The sequence below is a fragment of the Annulohypoxylon maeteangense genome (assembly GCF_022496945.1).
Source record: "Annulohypoxylon maeteangense strain CBS 123835 unplaced genomic scaffold GGS22scaffold_17, whole genome shotgun sequence".
In the NCBI taxonomy this organism is placed as follows: Eukaryota; Fungi; Ascomycota; class Sordariomycetes; order Xylariales; family Hypoxylaceae; genus Annulohypoxylon; species Annulohypoxylon maeteangense.
In genome coordinates this window covers 8,897-30,525 of record NW_025953264.1, presented here as the reverse complement: position 1 = coordinate 30,525, position 21,629 = coordinate 8,897, and the positions used below count along the sequence as shown (strand labels likewise).

General features: G+C 48.2%; 4 protein-coding genes across 4 annotated transcripts; 2 read left to right on the top strand and 2 right to left on the bottom strand.

Moving 5' to 3' along the window:
- Window positions 1–380: 380 nt before the first annotated feature.
- GGS22DRAFT_170897 (DEAD-domain-containing protein) lies at window positions 381–2,158 on the bottom strand. Its single transcript, XM_047962516.1, has one exon. It carries the CDS (start codon window positions 2,060–2,062, stop codon window positions 431–433), a length of 1,632 nt encoding a protein of 543 aa, XP_047815683.1. The 5' UTR covers window positions 2,063–2,158; the 3' UTR covers window positions 381–430.
- Window positions 2,159–6,020: 3,862 nt separating this feature from the next.
- Window positions 6,021–7,609, top strand: GGS22DRAFT_181288 (kinase-like protein; the record flags this gene model as incomplete). The annotated part of the gene is made up of 3 exons (XM_047963849.1): window positions 6,021–6,683; window positions 6,754–7,415; window positions 7,474–7,609. The coding sequence occupies 3 exons, from the start codon at window positions 6,021–6,023 to the stop codon at window positions 7,607–7,609; spliced, it is 1,461 nt and encodes a 486-aa protein (XP_047815682.1).
- An 824-nt stretch (window positions 7,610–8,433) lies between these two features.
- Window positions 8,434–12,096, bottom strand: GGS22DRAFT_170891 (P-loop containing nucleoside triphosphate hydrolase protein). Its single transcript, XM_047962515.1, has 4 exons — window positions 11,929–12,096; window positions 10,924–11,864; window positions 9,057–10,873; window positions 8,434–9,001 (listed from the first exon to the last, which is right to left on the bottom strand). Exons 1-4 carry the CDS (start codon window positions 11,989–11,991, stop codon window positions 8,616–8,618), a joined length of 3,207 nt encoding a protein of 1,068 aa, XP_047815681.1. The 5' UTR covers window positions 11,992–12,096; the 3' UTR covers window positions 8,434–8,615.
- A 569-nt stretch (window positions 12,097–12,665) lies between these two features.
- On the top strand, window positions 12,666–14,283 carry GGS22DRAFT_196059 (eukaryotic translation initiation factor 3 subunit; the record flags this gene model as incomplete). Its single annotated transcript, XM_047965771.1, has 2 exons — window positions 12,666–12,977; window positions 13,043–14,283. The coding sequence occupies 2 exons, from the start codon at window positions 12,666–12,668 to the stop codon at window positions 14,261–14,263; spliced, it is 1,533 nt and encodes a 510-aa protein (XP_047815680.1). The 3' UTR covers window positions 14,264–14,283.
- Between the last annotated feature and the right edge of the window lie 7,346 nt (window positions 14,284–21,629).

The following is a 21,629-nucleotide window of genomic DNA, read 5'->3' as shown; positions in this document are numbered from 1 at the left end:
AACCTAGGCGGTCCCGACTCTCTGTTTCTCTTCAGCCATGGCTTAAATAGCTTCGTGCCTGAATAAATGCGGGACACTAGTCTTGTCTGTTACTCGGCCGATAGACGACGCTTCGCGTTCCTATGTAGATGATAAAGAGTCTTGTTTGTCTTGCTTGGACATTGTTAATCCCCTCCACCCTTACTTCTATGAAACAGCACATATGGTCTAGATGGTCTAGAATTTGCGGAGGGAGATGGTAGCGTCATCTTACAGATTAACAAGCAACTCATGTGAGACCAAAGAGACGTACCTTATACCGCCATGGCATTCCAAGCAGTATACGAGCAGTAGCATGTGATAAGCCATCGAAGGTACGGAGTATAGCCAAAGACATTATTCCTTTTTTCTATCCATCTATAGATTAATAAACGCCTATTCGTAATGCAGATCACTCGAGCCGAAGCTTCTTCCGCTTTCTCTTTCCTCCAACTTCCCGATGTTCCTCTATATTCAACAAAGCTTCCCTCTTCTTCTCGCCGACCTCCTTCATGTGGTCGCGGATGAATCTAGTTTCCAAGTTAACACCTTCCTCTTCCCACTCCTCTAAGTCCCTACCCACGCGCGTTTCTATAGCGTGGATACGCTCTACGTCTCGCTGCCCGACGAAAGTGACGGCATCACCCTTTCGCCCTGCTCGAGCGGTACGTCCCACACGGTGGATGTAATCGTCCGGGTCCTGTGGTACATCGTAGTTTATCACGAGGCTGACCTCGGGAATATCCAGACCTCGGGAGGCTACGTCTGTAGCGACGAGGATTCGTGCAGCCGACGCCCGGAATCTACCTAGATTGTCGACTCTTTGTCTCTGTGGTAACCTGGAGTGTAGTGACGTCACACGATGCTCCAGTAGACGTAGTAAGTGGTGGAGATACTCGGCTGTAGAGGTACGGTTACAGAAGATGATAAGTGATTTCTCAACATTGGCTTCTGTTAGGAGGAAGGTATGTAGATAGTACTCCTTGTGGGTGACATTAACTTGAATATACATCTGGTGTAGAGTCGTTGGAACGGCCAGCTTCTGCGTATCAACCTCGCATACGAAAGCCGGCTCCTTCCCGGGTTTTGGCGGCATGTCTTTGAGCGCGCGGACTTCGGGGGTAATAGTAGCAGTGAACAGAAGCGTTTGTCTCTCGGATGATGGCGGAAGAACACCGAGACATTCTTCTATATCTGGCAGCATGCTACCAGGACCACCGGCAGATAGTAATCGATCGGCCTCATCAAGAACGACGAACTTTGCTCGTCGTAGGCCGCAGATAGTATCCTCGCCTGAAGAACGGATATGATCGGCCAGACGACCAGGAGTCGCGATCACGACATGGGGCCTCTGTGCTATGGCGATAGCTTGGGGACGCATATCAGATCCTCCAGTGACCAAGATCACTTTGAGGGACTGGGGCGAAGATATAGCCTTAAACTGCTCGTAGATTTGTAGGGCTAGCTCCCGAGTCGCAGTCAGTACGACAGCATAGATAGAACTCGGGTCTTCAGCCCATTTCTGCAAGATAGGGGCAGCAAAAGCAACCGTTTTTCCCGAACCGGTTCTGCTCGTTCCGATGCAATCTCGACCCTTGAGGATTTCCGGGATACAAGCTTTCTGGATTCCCGTGGGCCGCTTGATTGCCATGTTGGCGAGAGACTGGACAAGCCATGGTCTGAGTTTCAAAGACTCGAACGTCGTATGACGATCTACGGGTGCGGCGACTGAGTTGATCACCGAAACGGCCGTAGGTGATGAGTCCTCCAGCGGCTTGGCTTGCACGACAGCGGCGGTCTTCCGCTTGATCCTAGATGGTACATTTATGGATGACGTAGGCAGGTCTGCAATGACGGGAGTTAAGTCATTATCACCAGAAATCCTGCGTCTCTTTCGAGAAGCCGCACTGTCAAGTGAGTCGGATTCGGCGTCAGATACCGACTCGTTCGTATCGGACTTAGGTGAGTTCACTATTTGGTCGTCCGACTCGGATTCTGATCCAGGAACAGCGGCTATGTCGGCCACAGTCACGGATGCCGGCATGTTAATATTAATATGCAGGCAGAGCGTACGCAATCGGGTGATCTAATTTCTCATATAGGAAGACGTATCGATGAACATCTACAATACCTAAGCGCTACCAAATGGATTGAAGAAAAAAAATCGAATCCAATTAAGACAGGGGTTATTGGATATGTGGAGAAATGTTAAACTTAAAGCCAATCAGATGAAGTGCCTGCATGATTTAGCGTCACACTAGTAAACGCGCGGCTGCTGGTTTGCAGATTCAGATTCGCAGGTACGATCCATTAGTTTTGCTTTTAGCAGGTCTTTGATCCTTTGCTTTTTGTATTTCGTATTTTACATTTTGCACCTTTCATCTTCTCCAGCTTCTTTTCCCCTGTGACTAATCCAAATGGAGGCATATGATCGACAATCCGATTATGTCAGAGCTTGAGAAAAGAGGAAAGAGAAAAGATAATATGTTTGCATCCCATATTCATGCAACGTCTCCCATGTCTTCTCTAGATGAATACCGACATCCTTGTCCTTCCTCGTCGCCGACCTTCTCATCTCCCGCGTCCGTCAATCTTAAGCATACTGGGTATGTTGAATATTTGTCGGAAAACAAAATAACATGACTAGTAAAATCTGCGGCCCTTGGCGAGCCCCGGTGAAGTCTGAGCGCCGATGTTCCAGCCCAGCCTTATGTTGTGATGAGTTCGAATCGGACGAATATTGTACGTAGACTCGGCTAAGCTGTAGCTAATCTCCCATCGCAAGAGCTTGGCAAGCTTGGAACAGGGTCTAGGCGGGAAGCTATCCCTGTGACCGTATGCATGCGGTATATGTTATGTTTACCGATGCTTTCCTGCAGAGCTTGATTTCACGAGCTTAGTACGGTACTTACCTGTTTGTCTAGGCCGTTACAGGTACTAGGTAATAGTTGATGGGTGTTGTGCGACAGGCAGCTAATAACAAGCAGGGAAAGAGAAGAAGAGGTGAGGATAAATTACAAATATTTTGTCGAACCACCATCGTTCGGCGTCAATATCTACTACATATCTACCTACCTACTCAATGTACACGAGAGCCATGATCGGGCACTACTTGATCCTTTGGACCCCAAGGTGAGAAACTCCAAAAAATGCATCCGGGCCAATCTACTTTGGCCTCGTGTTGCTATCAAGAATTGGGGTCTATGCCGTCTCACCCCAAAGCTGGACCCCGACCCCAACATTGTCAGGAGTTTAGGTGAGGTATGCCCTATGGTGGTTAGTTCCACAGCCGCACAGATTTGGGGTACCTGGCCTAGGGCATTCGAGGTTTCAAACAAGGTACCTGCACGAGGTGCTGTAGTTCTCACACTCGACGTTCTCACTATTCCTTCCTTGGAGCGGACTCCTGGCGAAATTTTGAAATAATCTCGCCTTCTCCGAAAATGTAGATGTGCATCAACCTACATCACCCCTATGTAATCCGGTCTGACATCAAATCAGACATGTCAGCAAAACAAATACAAGACCCTAGGTACTATAGTACATACAGTATTCGCAAGTTGCTAGTTGCAGGTTGCAAGTTTCATCAAAGCATTCTCTCGTCAACATTAGATCCGCCTCTGTGAGTGGTGGAAATAGTTGCAAGGATATCAGGGATAGGTTAACGATGGGGTCCTAGCCAAGGCTTGAAGCGTGCAAGCGTGGTCAGGGGTCCTATGTTGGAAGCGCAGCGTTCCACGATTTGATCCCCTGGGGTCGCTGGGGCCATTGGAATCAATGAAATCAGTGGACACACCTCGAGATGATCGCTAGACCCTTGAGACTTGGTGCTGGATGGTGGTGAGTGATACGGTACGACTTCAAGATTACCCCCTTGCGCACAACTACTTCTCTCTTGCAGTTGATTCCTTTTTTTGATTGTCCATTCATATGCGATGGATGATCCTTTCAGAGTTGAGCACCCGTCACATTTTTACGGAGCTAGGGTGGTAGGGGGCAAGGCGGTTGGAATAGCATTGGATGCGTACAATGCGTGCAATGCGTACAAGTTACAGCTCTTCTTCCCTTTTCACTTCTCACTCTTCCATCTGCCTCTTCAAAACCAAACCCCTCCAACAGGCAGACAGGTTACTTTCTCGTCCCCTCGTTTGTCTTTCTTCATTATTTGTTAACCGCCAGACACTTTGTCTCGTATTAAGACTCGAAACTATACTATTGCTGACCTGACACTGAGACATTTTGATAATTCCCTGACTCCCTTATCCTATCCTACCTACCTATCTCAGCTCTGTCAGCTGTGTGAGATATCTACCGGCACGGTTTACGTCTAGGCTCGGCCCGGTCTTGTTAACTTTGCACCTTCTTGATATCCTGATATCCTGATATTCTAATACCCTGATACCCTAATACCCTGATATCTTTTTTATGTCACTAGCTCAACCGCTAAAACTGCCCCGCTGATCGTCTCAATACCCGACACAGGCATTGTACTTCTCCACCTATCTACTTATTTGAAATACATACCTGTACCCTTTGCATACCACCTTTTTTCACGCCATAAGCTCATACGCCATACACTGGAAACTAGCAACTACTAGGTAGCAACAACCCAATCAAGCTATTCCACATCGATTCCCTAGCTTCTTTGGTTGCTCAGTCGTCATTTGTCGACCAATCCATACGGCGTAATAGTTTTTTGGCGCTGGGGAAACTCGGGACATCCGTGACAGGTACTGGCTGGTCCTGTCTAGTATTATCTGGTACTGGTTTGAAAGGGCTTGTATCAGAATCCCTGCAAAAAGAGAGAGCATCGTTTCTGGTCCATTGTCCCGCCTTTCGACTGGCGATAGAAGTGCCAGAAGAAAAAGCCATATCAAGCCCAATAGTCCAACGCTACAGCCGAGCTTCGCTTTTACCACCAACGACTCGATACCCGGGTTTAGTGTAGAGAGTATACCCGCTCTAGGTCCTACTTTCTACATACATACCATATACTTCATACCTCATACCTAGCAGTAGATTCTTAGCCAAGTCGTTTCTCCGCTCCCAGAAGAGGAACTAGACAAGGTACAATACGTTGGCTTGCTGGGTATCGAACCTCGTACAAGGGGGAGGAGAAATTCATCAACTACGCGCGGCACACAAGCAAAACCTCCTCCACTTTCTCCCTGGTCGCTAGTCGCTATTCACTCTTCACTACTCACTACTCATCGTTCATCGCCTATCGCTCATCACTTCCCCACGACTAAATCTACGACTCGGGTTTTTTTCGTTCTTGTCCACCAACAACATCCGAGGATATTCATTCTTTTATATCATACGATACCAAAATAAACAGGATTATGATTCTTTTTCTTTCTTTTCTCAAACAGGAGCACCAACGAATTTAAAGAAATACGTCACTTCATATATATTACTTATTACCCGTTACCCATTACCTGCGACGGCGCTGTGTGACCTCGTTAGCTGGTTAGCTCGTTAGAAATATACCTGAACGAATCCAGTGACTCTGGTTTCGTCTTGCTGTCGGACTGTTACATACATATATACATACAACTAGCTTCGGCCCTTTTATTTCCTCTTTGTGCTTGGAGCAATCCCGACCGCCTCCTCGGCAAACTACACCACGAACACGCACCACGCACACACACATCTACCCACAGCCACAGGCTCGCTACGCAATCTCTCTCCAGCTGTGGTGGAGAGGGAACCCGGACTAGCACAAATGCCCGACCACGAGAATCACGCACAGGCCTCTGAGCCCGTGACCCAAAATGTAAATCGATCTTCTCTTTTCCTAGCTTCGTTCTTTTTGTACATGTACTTTTTATACCCGTACCTCCCTTCATTCCGTATCCTGACTACGGTCAGGCAAGCTTCGTTGCTCGTGTGCTTCTGTGTGCTTGCGATGCTAACTCTGGTTTACTATGAAGGCCTCAACTACAGCATCGATAGATGCGGCAGTTGGCACCCCTCCGCCCGTCTCGACGCCCATTCCCATCATGTCCTCCTCCCCCGCTCCCCTTCGACCCGCACTCGGAGGTAGACCAAGCGGCGGACGAACGCCGAGACTGGGTCTAGCCATCCCCCCATCCCCCAACGTCAAGCCGGTGGGCGCTGCCGCGGGCGGCCCGTCGCGCCCCCAGCTCACAGTTCATGTTGCCACGCCGATGGGTAGCACCGTCGCACCTTATGAGCAACATCGACCGACAGTTCAACCGGGCCAGTCTGCGAGCGGCGGCAGCGAGAGCAGCGCAGCACACTCGCGGTCCGGCAGCTTTGGACCCCTCGACGGCCGAGCCAGCAACCCTACATCCGCAGGCTCCCAGTTCTCTGCCCTCTCGTTCGCATCGCAGTATGGGATCGGTTCAAAACCACAAGGTACCCCTGACCCGATATCTGCCGTCGGCTCTATCTACTCCGAACGAAGCGAAGGAGGCATCGGAATGGAGCGGGATGGTAGTATGCAAGGACTAGAAAATAGCTTCGATAAGCTTACATTAGAAAAGGCAAGGACTGCTGACGTGGAAGAGCTTGACGATAACGGGTGGAGAATCGCGAGTGTGGAGAACAGGATCGTCGAACTAGGTAGCCTAGGTGAAGGTGCCGGTGGTGCCGTGACACGTTGCCAGTTAAAGGGAGGAAAGACAGTATTTGCCCTCAAGGTATGCTGCCGTCTCTTCCATCCCTCACTTCCGTATGACATGAATACATACTAACTAATGTACCCTCTAGGTCATTACTACCAACCCGGATCCAGACGTAAAGAAGCAAATCTTCCGTGAAATCAATTTCAATAAAGACTGTGCGTCGGAACACATCTGCCGGTATTATGGAGTTTTCGGCGATCCTGCTACGGCCACCATCTCTATTGCCATGGAATTTTGCGAAGGTGGATCCCTCGACGGCATCTACAAGGAGGTCAAACGACTAGGAGGCCGGACAGGCGAGAAGGTCCTAGGAAAGATTGCCGAGGGTGTTCTCCGGGGTCTCATGTACCTCCACAGCAAGAAGATCATCCACCGAGACATCAAACCATCCAATATTCTGCTTTGCCGTAACGGCGAAGTCAAGTTGTGCGACTTTGGCGTTTCTGGCGACTTCGGAACTAAGGGAGAAGCCAACACTTTCATCGGTACGAGCTACTACATGGCACCCGAGCGTATTACTGGCCAGAGTTACACTATCACCTCAGACGTCTGGTCCACCGGAGTCACTCTCCTCGAGGTCGCTCAACACCGATTCCCCTTCCCGGCTGATGGAACCGAAATACAACCCAAGGCGGGATTAATCGATCTATTAACTTACATCGTCCGACAACCGATACCAAAGCTAAAGGACGAACCAGATGCCAACATATTCTGGTCTGATAACTTTAAGTATTTCATCGAGTGCTGGTAAGTATCCCCTGTTAAACTCGTTCAAGAGATACAAGACTAACCAGGATATCCACAGTCTCGAGAAAGAACCAAGTCGCCGAGCAAGTCCGTGGAGAATGCTCGAACACCCGTGGATGGTGGAGATGCGAACGAAGCGAGTCAATATGGAGAGATATCTCTCACAAGTATGGGGTTGGGACGAAGGGAAGTGAACGACTAGGATATAATCCAGGACAAACCGCCTTCACCCTATATTCCTCAAAACGAATAGCGGGTAGTGGGCATCAAAATATACTACGATACCCCCCTTAAATCACATCTACACTCACCTAAAAACATGAAAACAACGGACGAGCGACTAAACTTACTAAGCGTCGCTACGAACCGTCGACAACAAAAGCCACACCTAGCTACCATAACTACTGCTACTACTGCTACTACAAAATATCCAGATTGCCAATCATGACGAATTGGGCCACGGAACGGGAGATAAACCGAGATGGAAACATTATTGGGATACCCGGGAAAAGGGTGGAGGGATCAACGACGAGCGAGGAGATGAGCGAAAGTATATTTATCCTTTTATATACATATATACTCTTCACATATCCAGGCATATCCTTTTTGGGGGGGAGTTTCGGGAATGAATTGTCAAAGGAGGGGAAGGGGTGTAACGGGGGATTAGGTAGGATAGGCTTAAGCAAATATCAAATAAAGAACGACATCGGATGAATGAATGGTATGTGCGAGATTGGGTTGTGAGATGTTGAGGACTTTGGAAGCTTACCTATCATAGCTTTTGCGCTGGGCCTGGCGTGAGGGAGGGGGTTGTGGGGAAGGGCGCCGTGGTGCTTGGGTAGAGAAAATCGAAGAATGAAGAGGCGATGTCAAAATCAAAACACTTTGCTACCTTTCTGGTTTGATTCTTTACATATTGAAGACTTCTTAGTAAACACTACCTACCTGGATAGTTGGGGATGAAGTATACACAATACGCTGTGTTCTTGCACCATTATGTTGCCCGAGTTTACACGATTCCTCGTATTTATTTCTTAGTTGTTATATTAGGAGCTCTGTTCTATCTCCCAATCCCCCTCAATCGTCAAGCTGGTTGTAGTTCGGTCTTATACATCAACGACCGCACCAGCTCCCTCCTTCAAAACTTCCTTGCTGGTTTCCTAGCTTTGCCATCTCATAACTAGCCAACAATCTCTCGGCCTATCTCTTTAGTGTCTTCTGCTTCTCCGCTGCGACCCTTTGTCCCCTACCCTCGACCAACAGCCCCTTTCTTCTCCTCACACCATCCATATATCGTTTCGCCACATTCTCCCTGTCGGCCAGCTCTCCCAGATCCTCGAGGTCGTCCTCCGTAAACGGCTGCCAGAACGGGTCTTCATCGATTACGACATCGAAACCAGCGAAGATGAGCTGCGGCTGTGCAGCACCCGACGTGCGTTTCCGCATCTCATCCGCGAACCCGAAGGATTCGGCCGCCGGGATCGTAGACTGGATCGTGAAGAAGGGGGTTCCTTCTTTCATCTGCTCTGAGAGCACGCGCCCGCGTCGCCGGGTTAGGACCTCGTAAACGCGGCCTAGAACCTCAGCTATGATATGTTAGCACGAAATACATAAAGAAGAAAGGGTGGTGTTAAGACTTACTACTCGCTTGGATCTCGCATGAGTACATAGCGAGCATTAGACGCGGAGACCAGTCTAGGAAGCCTTGCCGGATAGACTGTTGTACCGTCTTGATAACTTCACCCGTAAGTCTGCCGAGCCGGTCTCTAGCCGATGTTTCTTCTTCTGCAGGCGCTACAGTGAGGTCTTCGATAATGACAGCAACGCCTTGTACCGGCTCGTTACATAGAGGTCCCTGGTTCATAGCGAGTTGGAAAGCGTACGTGACCTTGTCACATAGATGCTCAGCATGAAGCGCTTCTCCAACCTTCAGGCGGTTTCCATCTTCTTGGTTTTCCGGAGCGAACACTTTTGGGAAACACCCATCCCTAGTGGCATCTATGAGTAAGTTCGGGCCTATTCGCCGTGGTCCAAAGGCTGTTATTTTATCAACAACACCTTTCCAACTCTCACGTCCTTTTCCAGTTTCGAGGTTAATCTGGAGTTGTTTCTTCAGGTCTTCAAGAGATAGACCCTTGCCTTCCACCAAATCTTCATCCTCAACACTCTGTGCTTCATCAACACCGACCTCTGACTCTGCCTCAATCTCGTCGGGCGATTTTCGCTCAGAGTATAGACGTTTAATAGCTCCCGGATTTTTGAGTAGAAACTCAGTAACATTTTGGGGGAGTGGTCGTACTCGAACTGTGACGCTGACTTGTTTCGAGTTCGTCATTCCAACGACAACACCTCTTCCTAGCTCTTTGTTCACCGGAGGCCTCATCTCATCTGCGCGTACTATCGTCTCTCTATACGGAACGATAGGCGCTCCTGCCTGAATATCGCATCTTGCGAACCTTTCCTTGAGATCTGTTAAACATCGTTCTAAATGTAATTCGCCAGCCGTGAGTAGAACATGTTCACCGCTTCCAAACTGCTCGTACTCAGCGCATGGGTCGCTTCGTACAAGCAACTTGAGACCTTCGATCATTTTGTCCAGGTCAGCCGGATTTACCGGCTCAAGAGCGACGCGGACAATAGGCTTTCCTGCCATGTGAACACCCGCCAAGTTAACAGAACCTTCAAGCTGACTGCAAAGAGTTCCGGACTTTAGGATACAGCCGTCCAGTCCGCCAATGCCGAAAACGACTCCAGCTGGAACGGAATTCAGCGACTCCAAGTTACGGCCCATGAACATGTATAATGCCGTCACAGTCACCCGTTGGGGTTCAGGGGCTGCGTGCGGATTCGCGGGAGTGAACTTGGGTGGTAAGACGTATAGTGAGTCACCCACAGACAGTGTACCGGAATACATTCGTGCAAATCCTATCAGGTGCTCTGGATCGATAGTCTTCTCCTCGACATCAGGCACAAAGTCGTCCAAATTTACACTGTCGAGCGCCGAAGTGAGATCATCTGTCACATTATTTTCTGCCGCCTGAGCGCGAGCGAATTCCGCTCGTTTCTTTCGAGCTAGCTCTCTCGCTTCTTCTGCACTTAGCTGGCCAGTCCTCCTCTTGTTCTCCGGGAGTTCGCTTTCGGGGATGGATACTACCTTGCTAACGTATGCCACAACAGGATCTGATGAAGATGTCTTGAAGTTCACCATGGCATCCTTAACCAAGGGGTCAATATGAGTCGATCCATGAGAATCCTCTAACATTTCAGGTAGTCGTTCTGCTTGCGCCACCTTCGGTGATGGCAAAGATTCGACGACAGAAACCAGCAGGGCAGTGGAGAGTGGTAGCCATGATGAAATGACCGTTGTGAGTAGTAATCGGGGATCTCGTGACCTAATTATATGTGGCGGTATCGAAATGTTTAACGACTTTGTAATCTTCTCAAGTAAGGCTGGGTCTCTGAGCTAGAGTTAGCATCTTAGGTAGGGTTCGGATGAGAACTGACTTACCCCTTTCCATGGTCTCCGCCCGTAGTCGCCTGGTATACAGCCCAAACTTGTTCAAGAACAAGCTGGACGAACATTGGCTTTAAATTACGACCCTTTAGATGCTTCCGCCCGAGGACTTTCTTAGTCTTTGGGTCTAAGTAGAAATCGCCCCACAGTACTTTTTCCATCATACTTCGTTTCAAACCAAGCTTCTTTTCGTATAAGCTTGCGAATTGCCGGACTGTGAATGCCCATCCATCAATGGCGCTGCTAAAGATGACATTGTTCTTTTCTGGGGCGAAATACAACTCCTCGTCATCTCGTTCTTCAAATTGAAAGTCTCCAGCCTCACTCTCGATATCTCCGAGTTTTGATTCCTTTGCGGCGGCAGCAGCAACTCGTTCGTCCATTCGTTCTCGCCAATTTAGGTCTTCCTCCATGCGCTCGCCCTGGAAGAAACTTCCTAAAACAGCATTCACTTGCTCCAGAAGCTTACTTAAGTGGATATAAGCTTCACCCGGCGTCATCTTTAACTCCGTGATTAACCGGTCTAACTTGTTGATCACCAGAAGCGGTTTTAACTTCTCTGTCCACGTCTGGCGGAGAACGGTAACGGTTTGACTGCAAACACCTTCGACCGCGTCGACTAGCACAACCGCACCATCACATAATCTCGAGGCAGTTGATACTTCGCTGCTAAAGTCAATATGACCAGGCGAATCTATCAAGTTGATCAAATATTCTTTGGGTATCGGTGCGGCATCTGGGGCCGGTCTTCGAAGCATAGAGAAGAACAGGGATATAGCAGATGATTCCATTGTGATACCCCTAATTTGTTCGTCGGGGCGAGAATCCAGATACCGGATCTTGCCGGCAAGCTTGGGTGAAATAATTCCATTTGTGGCAAGAAGAGCGTCTGTTAACGACGTCTTTCCATGATCTACATGAGCCAAGATACAAATCTAAGATATGTTAGTTTGTACTTTGAGAATGTGTTAACAGACGGTGGATAGTGGGGGCGAGTACATTTCTTATATCGTCCGCATGCTGCTGAAGAGCAGCAAGCTTTTCCGGGGTGACGACAGGCATCTTGACGTGAATACTTCACAGATGATCATGAACCTAATTTTTGAAGTTGTTGAAATAATCCCACGCGATATGGCAGTGGAAAGAAAGAAAGACTTTATTTGAAGTATATGTAAGTCAAAAAGCGCATCATAATGGGAAGCTGATTGGATAAGAAAAGTTATAAATAAATACTTTGTATCCCCGGCAAATGACTAACTTGGTACCTATTTAAATGGATCAGGATGGCTCATAATGACTCGACTTTGCCAAAATATAAGATTTTATTGGTTTATATATTGGATGAAAAAGAAACTACCTTGGTACCTAATAAGCAATTGTACTGTTCCTACCCTTCCATTTCTAGGCGACATCGATCTTCAACTTCCTTCCTTGATAGCGGGGCAAAAAAAAAGAAAAAAAGAGGTATCGATAAGGAAGTAACGATACCCCGCTAAAGAGCATGGGAACTTCAAAACGAGGGGCAACCAGCGCAGGGGCCACATTATGAAGCCCTAATCCGCTTAAACTTCGGATCTTCGACTTAAACTCATTCCCCTTCGCCTGAGTTTTGTTACGAGCCAAAAAAAATTGCGACTAGCCCCTCCACGGTCCACGGTCCACGGTTTCGAATAAAAGTTGGGATTCCCCACGATATCATCGCGACATCGCCTATATCCCAGACCGCAAAAATCACGATGAGTGGATTAAGAAATGGCTCAGCGCCTGTGCGCTCCATGGAGGATGATAGTGATGTTGAGGAGGAAGCCCTTGTGGCAGACTACCGCGAGCAGGTACAATATGAAGATGGTATGGAGGAGCTAGAACAGGTGAACTCCATGACGATGGCTCAACAGACCGACGACATCCAGTCCAGACTTGTCGCCGCTGCCCAACCCCTAGACTTCTCTGCTCCCCTCGAAGTCAAGTTCCAGAGCTACGATTCCTACTGCAATCTATTCCATTTTATCCTCAACTCCGATGGCCCTGTCGATCTGGAGCCTCCCTCGGTAAGCTGCCTTATCGCAATATTATTTTCATTATATTGAGCCAAAATGCTGATAAAATTATGTAGCACTACTGGGCTTGGGACGTTATCGACGAGTTCATTTACCAATTCAACTCTTTCTCCTCTTACCGTCTAAGAATTGCGAGACAAGCGAGAGATAACGAGGAAGAGCGACAGATTCTACGGGAGAACCCCAACACTTGGGGCTGTTATAGCGTTCTAAACGTGCTGTATTCCTTAATACAGCGATCCCAGATTACCGAGCAGCTGGCCGCCATGAAGCGCAACGAGGATCCCGCAGCCGTTGCTGGAGAATACGGTTCTAAAACACTGTACCGCATGCTCGGTTACTTCTCCATCATTGGATTACTGCGCGTCCACTGCCTTCTTGGCGACTTCAGTCTCGCGCTTAAGACGCTCGATGACATTGAGCTAAACAAGAAGGCCATGTTCGCGCGTGTCATGGCCGCCCACTTTACAACCTACTATTACGTAGGTTTCTCTTACATGATGATGCACCGATATGCCGATGCCATCCGCATGTTCAGCCACATTCTTGTCTACGTATCACGTACCAAGAACTTCCAGAAGAACGCCCAGTACGATTCTATTACCAAGAAGAACGACCAGATGTATGCTCTGATCGCCATCTGTGTGGCTTTCCAGCCAACCCGTCTGGATGACACCATTCACACCGCTCTGAGGGAGAAGTACGGTGACCAGCTCCTTAAGCTGCAACGTGGCGGACCTGAATCGCTACCTATCTTCGAGGAGTTGTTCAAGGCTGCTTGCCCCAAGTTCATCTCTCCTGTCCCCCCTGACTTCGAAAACCCCGAGGCCAACGTGGACCCTATCGACCACCACCTCTCCATCTTCATGGACGAGGTCAAGACAAACATGTGGAACCCTACCGTCAAGTCCTACCTGCGCCTCTACACAACCATGGATCTTAAGAAGCTCGCTGGTTTCCTAGAGGTGCAACCAGAGGAACTACGGTCTTGGCTCCTGGTCAACAAGCAGCGCACCAAGCAGCTACGGTGGTCCGACCACGCCCTACTGGAAGGCGAATGGGTCAACGTCAGCGACCTAGACTACGCCATGCAAGGAGTATGTATTTCCCTTTTTGATATTCTTGATACAGGTCAAGCTTTGTGTGCGACTATGGAGATTCAGGTGTACGACGGTGCTAACGGACGCTCGCAGGACCTAATTCACATCTCAGAAGCCAAGGTAGGACGCAAACTGGTGGACTGGTACCTCCGCAACTTGTCACGGACGTACAACTAAGTATGTATGTATGTCGAGACATCAGTTTTAATGGAAAGTTTCATCTCTTCGGCAAGGGGCGGCAAGAAGGGAAATATCGAGAGGATGAGACTCGCGGGTTTTCGTAGTCGTCGGTTTGCATTGCACAGGCGTCATGGGATATGTCTATGTCACTCTCAATCACAGGAGACGGGGCGAGTGACTGGCAAAAAAGAAAGATATTCGGTCGTAGAAATGAGGGAGGATCCCGTAATGTCCTGTCTTTCAGGGTCATACGAACAGATAATCGGATGAGATCTTTGATTCGTACGTGCATCGCCCGCCCATCATTTCTCATTTGGTGAATGGCTAAGGTCCATTCCCCGCGTTTCCTTCCCCTCCTCTCTTCCTCCACCACCACCCCCCCTTCGTTAGTTATTTGAGATGTGAGAAATGAGGTGTAGGAAATAGGTATATACATCGGTATCTACGCTGTAGGACTTCGGGCCAAGAGCTCAGATTTGTGTGTTTACGCCGCAGTAGGAATACATACATACCTGAGCACACAGATAATGGTGGATCACACGGGGCGCCGCTTCGCCCCAACCTTACCTACGTCCTTTACATAGTATTGCCTTGTTCACACATTCATACGTAGCTGATTTGCGCGGAGTCGGATCGACGTTACAGCACATACGATGTGGAGGGAGTCCCCGCAGCTTGCTAGGGCCGAACCGAACTGACCGAACTGGATTGTGGGGGGGGCAATTGATGGTTAGGCTTCAGGGTTGTTGTTGTTTTTTTCTCCCTCTCCTTCTTCTTCGCCGTTTCTTGGCTCGATGGACATGCGGTTAGGGGGGAACCGGTGAGCGGGTATAAGAAGGCGGGAGGCCTCTCGGTGATCAAGTGAGGGTATTCGTGGATGTGGTCCAGATGTTCGTAAGTCACGCCGCCAAGATGCCAAGGAGCGTGTAGCGTGTAAGTGCGCAGCTAGAAGGGGGTTTCTGGGCTAGAGGACCGATGGGGGGGTAGTTCGTTTCTTGGCTGTCAGCTGTTAGTGCGGTATTCTTGGTATGTACATAGATGTGTTATTATGTATGTACCTAGATAAGATGGGAATGAGAATGGGAATGGGAATGGAAATGGAAATGGGAAGAAATTTTCTGCAGCTCGTAAACTTCGCTTCGTCTCGTCCCGTCGAGTTAGCTTGATGTGATGATGCAGGTTAGCTCGCAGGGCTGAGGAGAGGCCAAGAGGTTTAGCTTGGAGAGAGTCATGGCCGTGATCGTTGTCGTGGTCGTCGAAGGGGTAGGGTAGGTTAGGCAGAAGGATAGTTAGGGGGTCTGAGGGCTAGAGGCCGTTCTCTGCAATTTTCTATACGCACATTACCCGAATAGGCAGCGAAGACGGCATCGTCTCCTCCCTTACGTGAGGACTAGCTACGGGTCATAGCAACAACCCATTTCCCCCATACCCAGGATATCCATCCCCATCCCCAGATCGACCGTCTTGCATTGCCTTTGCTGGCGATGACTCGAACCTGGTAACCCGGTTACCGCAATCAACGCCGTATCTTCATATATCCACTTACGTGCATATGGACGTTCGCTCGGCCGGTCAGCCGCAGACGCGCCTGTGACACCTTGCACCATCGCCGTCGCCGTCACAACATGCCTGAAAAAAAAAGGGATACATGTATATGTATGTGTGTATGTATGTGTATGTATGTGTATGTATGTTATGTGGGCTGCCTCGGCGAGACAGGTGGGACGGTGACGCAGATGTCAGATATCACGTTTCGCACCCCCAAAGGACCGCGGCCGCATATGCGTGCCGAATGCGACGACGAGGCCGGATAGTCGGCATCTCTTGGCAGCACATGGTTCTCCTGCAAGGACGTGTCTCCTTCGTCGTCGCCCACAACGCCCCTCAGTCTCGTTGGCTGCCTCCTCCGTTCCTGCTGGCTTGGAGGGGGTCGTACATTGAACCACCGTGCTTAGCTCATCCGTCATGCGTTATCTGCTGCTGCTCTCGCTCTCGCGGGTTGTGTTGTCAGGGGCGAGACATGGAGGATCGGGGGTTATTGCGGTTGATATTAATGGCTGGAGAACGAAGGACTTAGGGTTAATGATCCTTTTTTGGGTATCCTAAGTGGGACTTACTTCTATAGAATTTAGGAATACACAAGTGGGACAAGATAATGGTAGATGTTTCTGATCATGTCATCATACTCTTTAGCTACCTGTAACACGTACGGAATCCTTTTGCGCCTATTGAAACTATGTTGATGAGGAAATGGATCAAAAATGCCTAGGAGGTAATTAGGATAAATTCAATTTTTATAATAAATGAATATAAATATCTTGAAAAAGGAAGTTAGGAATCCGGACTAATGATTACTTGGATTGGAATAATTTTACGTGATCGCTTTTCGATTCTCTTAGCCTTCCTCCATCGAAAAGTACCTAGTGAGATTCACGACGATCGTTCGTTATCTGTCATAATAGATGAGAAAACGGATACAGTACCTGAATGTGATGATTCCCTTTCCATCACCCGTACTCAAGCCCCCCAGAAATCGTTCCTAATACTTGTACGCCGGCAAACCATTGGATGATGATTCCGGTGCACCACAAGTTCCATACGATCGTCAACATCCGGGAAGTCCAACACGGAGACCTACGCAAGAATATCAAGCTTTCACCTTCAAAAACTCCAATAAGACTCATGATTTCGGATAAATGTGCCTAACGTTATTGTCCAAGACAAGACTAAATCCGCCGAAGGCTTATGATGTCTTGGAAGTGATATTATAGACATCATCGACGAGATCGCTTCCGATTGGGCGGGGCTTGATGAGATCCAAAAGAGCTTCTTTTGATCTCGTAAGCCAATCGGCCGATTTGGGAGCGGGGGGCGCCACTTAGTGAGATATGTAGTAGTTCTTTAAATAAAGCTTCATTTGGGCAAATCCCGCGTGCTGCTGCAAGCCGTGCTACTTGCCAAGTAGAAGAGCGGCGAGCCAAGGTGCTAAAGCTGTAACGAAACAGACATGCGCATCTTGGAATGCTTAGCACGGCACGCCAATTACCTGTAAGCAACGATTAGGGCTAGCTTCGTCAGTAGGTATGTACACGACCACCCCTAATCGGGTTATATGTAGGTATGTTTGAAAAAAAGCCCAGAGTGATACGGAAAATTCTGTTGGGCAAACCAGATTCACTCGGGACTCTGCGGAGCTCATCATCCGGCATTTCGAAAAGAAAAAACGTCTTCGACCTGGGATAATCGTGCTTATCGAGGCGTTATAGGAAGGTGAGCACGATAGACGGGTCATTTTTCATGCCTTATATCGGTAAGCAAGCCCTGACAAATCAAAGCCTGTTGTTGTTGTGGTTGTTTTTTGCCTCTTTCGCATTCCAAGGCTAGTAAACAGTCCAACAAGATGAAGGATCATGGGCGTACAGGAACCGGGCGGGGCCGAATCACGCCGACGGGACTTATCGTCATGCCCGTCCCTGGCGTTATTGCCGTCCGGCGGTTGGTAGTTGACTTAAAGGCGGTCAAGCCACCCTAGCTCGACGAGAGACGATAGCTCAGACAATAGCATGTTTAGGCATGTTAAAAGTGCAAGTCGGTCAAGAAGGTGAGAGGGTTAGGCAAGTTTTTATTTGTACGATATGGAAGCGAGCCCGGGGACGTGGGAGGCATGAGATTCGCCAATCTCATTGTATGCTGTCCCAGCGAGTCATCGTTGTCTATTCGAATTGGCTACCGTATCTTGGAGGTGTGCGGTGAGAGAGAAATCTTCCGGGGGCTGTTAGCGTTAGGGGGGACACACGGTTGTAATCTTTAGGAAAATGCCGGGTCGGCGTCAGCAAATAGCCGGACAGCATCGTAACCCGTGTGAGAGCGACGATAGCTGCGACGTCCTGAATCTGTGGTGCATTCGACGAGGCTGCAGGACGAGCCAAGATTTCGTGCGTCTAGTGACAAGCATGGGAGACATGGATCTTTATGTCGAAGACGCCAAGGTCAGGGCGCTGACTTCATCATTTCACCTCGTGCCATTTTAGGATTGTCTGTTTCGTCCAATTCGCGATTCTTGACATGTGAATTATAAGGCCATTCTGTCGGTAGCCTCATCCATTGACGTTCGATGTCGGAAATGTGCATATACTGGAAATTTCGCGAACCGCGGATAAGTTTTATACATACCGACATACATACGACAGTAGATGTGCTATAATACGTACATACATACATGCCATATACATACCTACATACCGAATGTTGACTGTCGATCATTCGATACGGCGTATGTAGGTATGTATTACAGGTATGTATGTGTGTATGTATGTATATACGGATAGATAATATAGCAAACTTACTATGTAGTATAGGGCTTCATTCCTAAAGAGAAACCATGTGACCTTTTATTGTCTCCATACCTCCATACATATCTGTATAGGTAGGACCTAGGCTGCTAGGTAGAAGAACATCCATGGATGGAGGTAGGGATTCTTTTTCTCCCCCTCCTTTTGATTTGTCTCGCTTTCGACGGGTAGCAGTGCCGATGCGACGAGATTCATCTACCCTATCCTACATCATCAATCGGGGAAATGTAGCCTAAGTAGGGAACCGCATCTGCCAGCGTTCGATCTTGCCATCTTGGTGGATGGTTGGTTTAGAAACGGGTCGACCCGTAGGCTCCTCAATTCCCATCCCGCTACATTGGGGTGGCTGCTTTCGGGTCCGCGCCTGGTAGCGTCAGACGTAATGCCAGGTACTGCTACGTTATGGTGGAGGTTGGAGGCGGAGACGATGCGTTAGATTCCGTCCATAACCCGTTAGTTAGACAAAAAAACGCCAAAAACGCCTGGATAGCTGATGATGTACCTAGTAGACTAGGAATACAAACGGAGATATGTCGTGTGGCCCTCCTCTGCTAGAACGACTGTCGTGCTACATGGTACATACATACTTACATACCTATACCTACATACATACCTAGGTACCCAGCCTGCCAGGTTCAAGACCTAGCAGACTCGCAGGCTAGCGACCTGCTGTAGATGTTTCCCCGTTATCTTGTCTTCCGTAGGAGTCGCACAGATGTGTCATCACAATGTAAAGGGTTGGAAAGGAAAACAATCCTTGCCCATCACTTGCTCTTGGCTACGCGATGTATGCGCCAAGTTCGCCAAGAGCACGATATTGTACCACTCCCGCAAGTCTTGTCTATTTCTTCTCTTATATTCCCCACGGTCTTGGTTTGTTGGAGTACATAATGCTTCTCGGCTAGAAACGAGGACTTTGCGGATCTTCGACTATCACTGACCATCATCATACATCTCATTCGAGAATCTGGGCATCATCTACTATGCCAGTATGCGTAGCAAGTAGGCGAGATGGAAATGTACAAAAGAAAAAAGCGGAGGCAGGTCGTGCGTGAGCGTAGGCGGGTATGTGTAAGCCACACCATGGCATCGGTAGTTAATGTAGCCGTGACGCTCTCGATACCCCTGATCTCTTTGATTGCGTGCCTTGATAGGAAGAAATTTACAACCCGGATGTACATACAATCCATACAGTCCACACAATCCGTGGAGCTACCTTCTGATTATGGCCAAGATGGTGCAAGAGGGAAAGGATTGGAGGGGTGAATGTTCCTTCTTGGCCCTAACCCGGAGGTCTGGGAGTGCGGTTGGCTCCTGAGCGTATGTATATGCTGTGGATGTTATGTTTAATATGGACAGGTGGTGTTACAATAATCTCAACTATCGTGTTGATTATCGATCAAGAGTCATAGCATGATGACGAGTACAGAAGGTGGACAGATTGGACAGATTGGAGGATAATCAGGCTGTCCAGGCTGTCGTATGCCCACTATTGCCCGCTGCAGCACTCGACCGGAATTTTACATATGTATGTATATGTATGTAGTATGTAGTATGTGGTATGAAAATACTAGTTAGATACCCTTTTTGGATACGGGATATCGATTCTCGACAGCTTTGCTGGCAGATCTGACCATTCCGCTAGCCTGACGTAACATTGGAGAGTCTGCCGGCGAGATGATGTCGGGGAGTTTTATAATCGTTGGGTGATTGGATGATTGGGCGAAGGAAAAATAAGAAGGGTTAAGGGATATCTGATATGTGGAAAAGTAAGACGACGAAAAAAGAAAAAATGGAAAGAAACAACCCTTGGAACCTCGAGATTTTTCTTATGAGGCGCAAGAATTTATTAGATTAGAAAACGGAGGCAAGATGACTTACATGCATGGGTCCATGTTCTTTTGGGCTATACTATGTAGACAAGGTATCGATGTATCCCTCTAGGGCTTCCACATACCTTATAAATAAATAAAAATGCATAAATTGAATATGTGCGTAGTGCCAAATGGTGACTCGTGCATGGGTGTACGGAACTACGGCAGTACGCCAGGCTACCTAAGACTCAATAGTAGAAGAGTGGATATGAAATGTACCACTACTGTACCATGTAAAAATAGGAAATTTCAATGGAAACGCGCCGTCACTACCGCAAGGTTTATTTTCTTGGCTTCTTCCAAGGACGTCTACGTACCATGGAAGGTTAAGAAAAAGAGCTTTCGTCTGGGCAGCCACAGCCTACCTACCCTACCCTCTTACCCATCATATGTAAATCTAGCTGTCCCTTCCAATGTTGCCATAGTTGCCCAATCCAGACTTACTTTGATTTTTATTATCCAGGTCCAAGATGTGACTAAACTAAACTGTTCCCAACTTACCAACTTACAACTTTCATACTTTTCTGACATTTTTGACCTCTGACTCTCACACCTCCACGTTCCACGCCCTTTTCTTATTTCCTGACGCGACTATCTCTTCATCTTCGTTACAATACCAAAACTGCAGAAATCGCAGAGGCTTCCCAGATTGTGCTTGTGGTCTCCACTTGTTTCTGTAAATTGAGAACAGCCCTAGAAGCGCATCTGTCTCTACCTGTCACCTTGCGCCACCTGCAATCCGTTCCTTGAAACTTAACGCAGCCAAGCTTTAAGTCAAGACAGATAGACAAGCTGAAGAATTCTTGAAACCTCGCAGCCTAGGAAAAGGAAAGAAAAAAAAGTGCCTGATCTGATCTATACTTGCAACGGGAGCTAAGCCACACTGACAAAACATACGACATCATTCGTATATTGATACCTTATCTACATATTCCACCTACCTTGGGAGCAAACGCCGCTTCGTTCTTGATAGCTCCCACCAGGAGACAGCCAAACAACACTCGTTATTCACAACTAATACATCTCCCTCTCCATTACCTCGTGCAGTACAACAAGCAACACATAAGCTTACCTATATGGCCACCATTTGACAAAAACGCAAAACATACTATACAACCAGCCAATCAGCCAACACGT

Bases quoted from the DNA above. Each gene is read 5' to 3' on its own strand.
- GGS22DRAFT_170897 (XM_047962516.1), bottom strand. From the start codon at position 2,062: ATGCCGGCATCCGTGACTGTGGCCGACATAGCCGCTGTTCCTGGATCA.
- GGS22DRAFT_170891 (XM_047962515.1), bottom strand. From the start codon at position 11,991: ATGCCTGTCGTCACCCCGGAAAAGCTTGCTGCTCTTCAGCAGCATGCG. The intron at 10,874-10,923 runs GTAAGTCAGTTC...ACTCTAGCTCAG, and splicing joins GGCGGAGACCATGGAAAGGG to AGACCCAGCCTTACTTGAGA. The intron at 9,002-9,056 runs GTAAGTCTTAAC...AACATATCATAG, and splicing joins ATGCGAGATCCAAGCGAGTA to CTGAGGTTCTAGGCCGCGTT.